General features: G+C 36.7%; 1 protein-coding gene across 2 annotated transcripts in view; it reads left to right on the top strand.

Annotated features, from left to right (window-relative positions):
- The first annotated feature begins 5836 nt into the window (after positions 1-5836).
- Positions 5837-6748, top strand: part of cfh (complement factor H) — a 59563-nt gene continuing 58651 nt past the window's right edge. For both annotated transcript variants that reach the window (XM_085252219.1, XM_085252218.1), the window contains exons 1-3: positions 5837-5995; positions 6112-6306; positions 6580-6685. In XM_085252219.1, coding sequence (XP_085108345.1) covers positions 5926-5995; positions 6112-6306; positions 6580-6685 — 371 coding nt within the window. In that variant the 5' untranslated portion in view covers positions 5837-5925. The remainder of the gene's footprint in view (positions 5996-6111; positions 6307-6579; positions 6686-6748) is intronic.

Here is a 6748-nt window from a genome sequence, read left to right as displayed (position 1 = left end):
AAGCATTTGAAAGTCCTGGAGTGGCCTAGCCAGTCTCCAGACCTCAACCCCATAGAAAATCTGTGGCGGGAGTTGAAAGTCCGTGTTGCTCGGCGACAGCCCCAAAACATCACTGCTCTCGAGAAGATCTGCATGGAGGAATGGGCCAAAATACCAGCTACTGTGTGTGCAAACCTGGTAAAGACCTATAGTAAACGTTTGACCTCTGTTATTGCCAACAAAGGTTATGTTACAAAGTATTGAGTTGTATTTTTGTTATTGACCAAATACTTATTTTCCACCCTGATTTATGAATAAATTCTTTACAAATCCTACCATGTGGATTCATGGATTTTTTTTTCACATTCTGTCTCTCACAGTTGAAGTGTACCTCTGGTGCAAATTACTGACCTCTGTCATCATTTTAGGTGGGGGAACTTGCACAATCGGTGGCTGACTAAATACTTTTTTGCCCCACTGTATGTCTCAGTATGAGCTGTTTAACCCTTTAAGACCTACCATAGAACCAAGTCCGCCAGAGCTTATATTATATTTTTACATGCTGTAGTGCCATTTTTGGGAGCATTTCAAGTTGATATACATCAATACAACCATTATAGCCCAAATTTTAATAATATATATGCATTAAGTGCATAGTAATTACATAAATTGCAAAAAAGTGCAATAAACTACAAAAAACTTGAAAATCGTTTTTGATTTTTTTTTACATATATTTCTAGTTAGAGAAATTTAAGAGGCTTATCCCTCAAAACTGTAAATACAAAAAAGCTGCAGAAAATAGTTTCCCACCACAGGAAATTTATTTTAAGTGTCTTCATAGTTTTATTTTTGAAATACACCAATTTTCACATACTGCAGCAAAAATGAAAATAAATATTATAATGCAAATTTGCAAAAAAAACAGCATATGCATCAAAATAAACTATATCCATCAGTGCAATATGAGTCCTAAGCATCCCAGAAACGACACAGAAAGTCATAAAGTCAAACATAACTTTTAAAAACACAAGTATAGGCTCATAAGGCCCTGATGGTAAAAAAAAAAACTACATTTCCGCAAAATGACGTCACTTCCGGTTTCGGGCAGGTCATGGCGGACATGCGATAGTTCGCGCTGATGGACGTAGGAAGTGTTACAAACAGCTGATCGGATCGGCAAAGCGTGTTTCTGGAATATTATGTTTTTGTTGCTGCAAGTGCTTTTTATGCAGTTTTTGCAAAGCTATATGTGGAAGGGAACTGTGACCTAGGACAAGCTGATGGCATAAGATGTAAGTACAACTCCTCTGGTTTCATATGCAAAAAAAATTATTGCGCTAGCTTATGTGGTTGCAGTGCTACCGGGATTTAAAAATAGTTACGCAAAATGGAGCGTGTCCGCTCCAACCGGCTTTAAAGGGTTAACCTACAGAGTGCATTACAGTAGAGTGCTCTGTTTTTGGCAGCAGTACAGTCTTGCAAGCATAAAGAACCACTGTTGAACCAAGAGGCTCATTTAATGTGAGTTACCCTCACATTAAATGACCCATAAATCCCTTGCAGAAGGTTGCTACAGTTGGTGCCATGACCAGGTGCTGAAGGCGGTCGCAGAAAGTATAGTATCCGAATACTTTTGCAAGCCACTGTATCCAGTGATCCCAGGTTACGTCACTGATGATGTGTCCCAGCGCATCCAAAGATGTATCGTGCACATAAACCCAAGTTTCAATTTGCCAAAAAGGTTGCTTCATTTAAACAGAAAAATATAAAATTAATGTCTGGGGGTATATTGGGGGGGGGGGATGGGCCACTGGATCAAAAGCTTCTCTTCCTAAAATAGTTAAACCAGGGGTTTGGATGGATTTGGAAACTGTAAACAGGGCATGCTTTTTTGACTTTTAACAAATTTTAAAAATTTTACAACTAAATAAAACACCTCCTCCATGACCATTCATGTTACACAAGTAAATAAGTAATACTATAATGACAAAGTTCCTGTTTATTTAAAGATCTATCTATAGAAATGTATGATCTTTTTAAATGAACAGAAGAAAAATATATTCTGCCTGTTAACACACATTTTACATTTTATAAATGGAGAAATGAGCAACTTTTTATGTAAAGTTACAGATTTATTCATTATAATTTAAACCCAAAGCAGCATTTATGTAGAAAAACTGAGATCTATTGCTTAAATTACTCTTCTTTTTCTTGTATTAAAATATCTCAGGGATTAAATGTGTGATTAAACTTCTTTACACAAAAAGGAATTTTGCTGGTCCGGCTGACTTAAGATCAAAATGGGCTGTACGTAGCCCACAATGTAAAATGAGTTTAACACCTAGCACCCCTAATAGAATAAGACAAGCTCTCTGAAAAATAGTTGTTAATAAGCCTTTCGAATCTTCTATATCAAAATCGAGTTTTTACTGTATAGTTGGGGTTTTTAAAACTTAATATTTTACTTTTAATCCTTTAAAGCCGGTCGGAGCAGACACGCTCCATTTTGCGTAACTATTTTTAAATCCCGGTAGCTCTGCAACCACGTAAGCTAGCGCAATAATTTTTTTTGCATATGAAACCAGAGGAGTTGTACTTACATCTTATGCCATCAGCTTGTCCTAGGTCACGGTTTCCTTCCACATATAGCTTTGCAAAAACTGCATAAAAAGCACTTGCAGCAGCAAAAACATAATATTCCAGAAACACGCTTTGCCGATCCGATCAGCTGTTTGTAACACTTCCTACGTCCATCAGCGCGAACTATCACATGTCCGGCATGACCTGCCCGAAACCGGAAGTGACGTCATTTTGCGGAAATGTAGTTTTTTACCATCGTGGCCTTATGAGTCTATACTTGTGTTCTTAAAAGTTATGTTTGACTTTATGACTTTCTGTGTCGTTTCTGGGATGCTTAGGACTCATATTGCACTGCTGGAAATAGTTTATTTTGATGCATATGCTGTTTTTTTGCAAATTTGCACTATAATATCTTTTTTCGTTTTTCCTGCAGTATATGAAAATTGGTGTATCTCAAAAATAAAACTATGAAGACACTTAAAATAAATTTCCTTTGGTGGGGAAACTATTTTGTGCAACTTTTTTGTATTTACAGTTTTGAGGGATAAGCCTCTTAAATTTCTCTAACTAGAAATATATGTTAAAAAAAAAAAAAGATTTTCAATTTTTTTGTAGTTTATTGCACTTTTTTGCAATTTATGTAATTACTATGCACTTAATGCATATATATTATTAAAATTTGGGATATAATGGATGTATTGATGTATATCAACTTGAAATGCTCCCAAAAATGGCACTACAACATGTAAAAATATAATATAAGCTCTGGCGGACTTGGTTCTATGGTAGGTCTTAAAGGGTTAATCAAGTCATGTAATAACAACATGCACCAGGACATAATAGTGCAAAAGTAACATGACCGAACTGTTCAGACACTGATTCTTATATAGTGCTTTTCTACTCTTCCAGGTTACTCAAAGCGCTCTGTACAACATGCCACATTCACACAGTTTCTCTAAACTGAGTGCTTTCTAGCTACATTCATACACATTCTCACTCTTGACATGCAGACTGGATGAACTAGGGATTGAACCACTAATCTTCTGATCAGTAGCTGACTTGCACTACCTGCTGAGCTACAACACCTACAGGCAAAGATGTGTAAACCGTCACTAGGTATTGGATAGAGTGTACACTCACAAACCTGTCAAACCTAGTCAGAAGTGCCAGCTTGATTCCAGATCAGGGCTAGACCTGTTTTCTATGGGCCTGGGCCACATACACCAAACTGCAACAAAACTGATATGGCATGCCATTACATAGACAGTGCCATCTATGCCAGGCCTGGCCCATATCTGGATGACATACCACTTACCATGCCAGAAGTCAGCCAGCAGTCCCGGCTTGATACCAGATCTGGGCCAGACCAGATTGCTATGTGGGTAGTCACTTTTTTTTGTGCCTTTTTAATGAATCCCAAAAACACATTTTAATGCCAAAAGAATGCAAATCTGACCAAAGTCCTAGCATAAATGTTTATTAAGTGAAAACTGCAGGTGTGAAATCTAGGTATTTGGTCATTTCTTGCTCCATTTAATGATCCAGAAGTTCATCTAGCCAAATCAGCCAGTTTGCAGCTGGATGAAAGCAACTGTTTATCTAAAGATCAGTCAGTCTTTTAACATGCTAAACTTGCACAATGTGCTATTGCGATATGGGGTAATGGTTGCTGAAGGTACCCTTTGCACACCTACGTCAATTGATTTATCAGGAATGTTTTTCAATAATAGTTAGTTGTAAAACTTTCTTGTAAATGTTATTCCATATTACATTTTAAACACAAGAATGTTTTCTTTATGACCTCCAGCTGTGTATATTCCACAACACAGTCTTTTTCAATCTGATAGAAACCTGGAGAATGAACAAGTTAACATTTCATCATCATACTATTCACATTTGAAGATAATAATAGTTGATGTGAGCACACAAAATATCTGCTTCTTACAGCTAGATTCTTTAAAAGGTTTAATCATTTGACCATCAATCCACATTGCTCTCGCTCTTTCTGCTTTGTCAGCAGTGGGGCAGGCAGGGAGGTAGTTTGCATAGCAAACAGTACCCGTGATTCTCAGTCAGTAGAAATAGTTTCACAGTGTTGGAGGAAATTCAGCTTTATGCAAAACGTCAGACAGAAATGTTAAAATTCCCATGTTAGGGAATAATAGTTGGTCTGCTGGTGAAAAATGGAAAAATACATATTGTATAAAGTGTTTGTTTACTTTCTGACTCACAGATGCCACTTGCTTATTGAAAATCATAACAAAGCCATACTGTATGGTCCAAGAAATGCATTTGTAGAGTGGCACATGTAATGTACGTTCAGAAGTGAGTAACATGAAGCTATGGAGAGAAATGAGGGCAAATCCAATATTGCTCAACAGCTACATTTTGTTTCAGTAGTTTGCAAAACAAAGTCAGGCTGCCTTTCTTTTTTTCTTTTGCCAGATTCTCTCCTCCCATACAAAACTAGTTTTTGTGTGCGTGTATTTTTTTTTTTTTCATGGTTACAACAATTGTATTCATGTGCACACAAAAATTAGGTTCAGTTCACAGTTTGGTGAGTAAAAAATGATGTATTGATCTGCTTTTGAAATGAAAAATACAGTTCACTTTGTATTTGTCTTGCCAAGATGCAACATACTTTGTTTGCCTTATTGATTCACGCAAATGATTAACAGGAAAGCAAAAGAAAGTGAATATTCCCGTAAAAGTTTGTTTGTTCTTTGGTTTGTCACTGTACGATAAACATGGTAACCACACAAGGCCATGAAATTATTTTGCTGCAAATAAATGCCCTTAAAGTTGGTGATGAAGATGTTAAACATCAATTGTGTCATGAAAGTAGTTATATGTAATCACTTCCTGTGTGTGTGTGTGGGGGGGGGGGGTGTTTTAAGTGTTTGTTTGTTTTTGGGGGTTTTTCCCAGCGAGCCTACCCATATGGAAAAGATATATATAAATCTTATAAAGTTTGTATCTGTCTTGTGTGAAACTTGTATGACAAGCATATAAGTGTGAAAACAGATATAAGATCCCTTGAAAAATTATATAATGAAACTTGTATGTTTTGGATACTTACTAAAACAATGTATGAAAGTAATGCGAAAGTGGCCACTTTCATGAGTAAATCATGTAAGCCTTATATGATTTTCTCATGAAAGTGGCCACTTTCATGAGTAATCACATATAAGTTTTTACTATTTCTTTTCCGTATGGGTATGGTCATATTTGGAGGCAAGGACAGCCTTTTGTAAATCATTGAGCAATCTCTTCTTTCCCTGTGAAATCCAAGCTCCTCTAGTGTACAACAGCCTTTGAGTCTCCAGTCTTTAGTTCTGTTTGGTGAATGAGGCTAGCGAAGATAAAATGCATGTAACAACCACAAGCTGTATCCTACTTTTGTGGATGCATACACTGACCTTTGTGAAAAGCCAAGGTAAGACCCAGTACTTCGGGTGATTTCTATGATCTTCTCATTTTAATTACACGATATTTTGATGTTGAAATAAACACAAAAATCATGTATGCTGATTTTTATTTACCGCTATCCAGATAATCCAGGAGCATGTACCCTTGAAGATTTTAAAAAGTATCCTCTCTACGATGGCAATTTTGACATAAGTGGTATGCAGGCCAGTTACCCAGGTGGGAGACAAGTGAAAGTGGGCTGCAATGTGGGCTACAGTGGCTTTTTCAAGCTGATCTGTGTAGAGGGAAAATGGCAACACAGAGGCACTAATTGTCAACGTAAGTTAACATTCACTTATGAATATCATCTTTTTCCAGTATAACCAGTTAACACTTGCATATATGTCTTGCTGTATTTGCATATGTTTTGCTTACTCGAACTTGCCTTACCAAAGCAGCATAAACATCATTAGCTTGTTTGAGTTATTGCTCGAAAATTCATATCACAGACTGCAATGCTGAACAATATGTAGTGTACTTTTATGAAATGTACAGCAAATTCCACTTTTCTCTGTTGTACTTTTACCCACATTTTGTCTTATTTGCTTTAAGCGAGATCATGTGGTCATCCTGGTGATGCCCAGTTTGCCGATTTTCAACTTAGAAAGGGGGACGATTTTGTCTTTGGCTCAGAAGTTGTATACACCTGCCACAAAGGGTATCATAATAATTTTAATCACATTTTCCTTGTGATTTTATTTGTTTTGTGTTTCTTAATCTG

This window comes from Mchenga conophoros, linkage group LG17 (genome assembly GCF_057382185.1).
Source record: "Mchenga conophoros isolate Kocher_MC1m ecotype Shallow Benthic linkage group LG17, M_conophoros_male_GT1.1, whole genome shotgun sequence".
NCBI lineage: Eukaryota > Metazoa > Chordata > Actinopteri > Cichliformes > Cichlidae > Mchenga > Mchenga conophoros.
The sequence above is the reverse complement of the archived record's forward strand: the minus strand, read 5'-3'. Positions and strand labels throughout refer to the sequence as shown.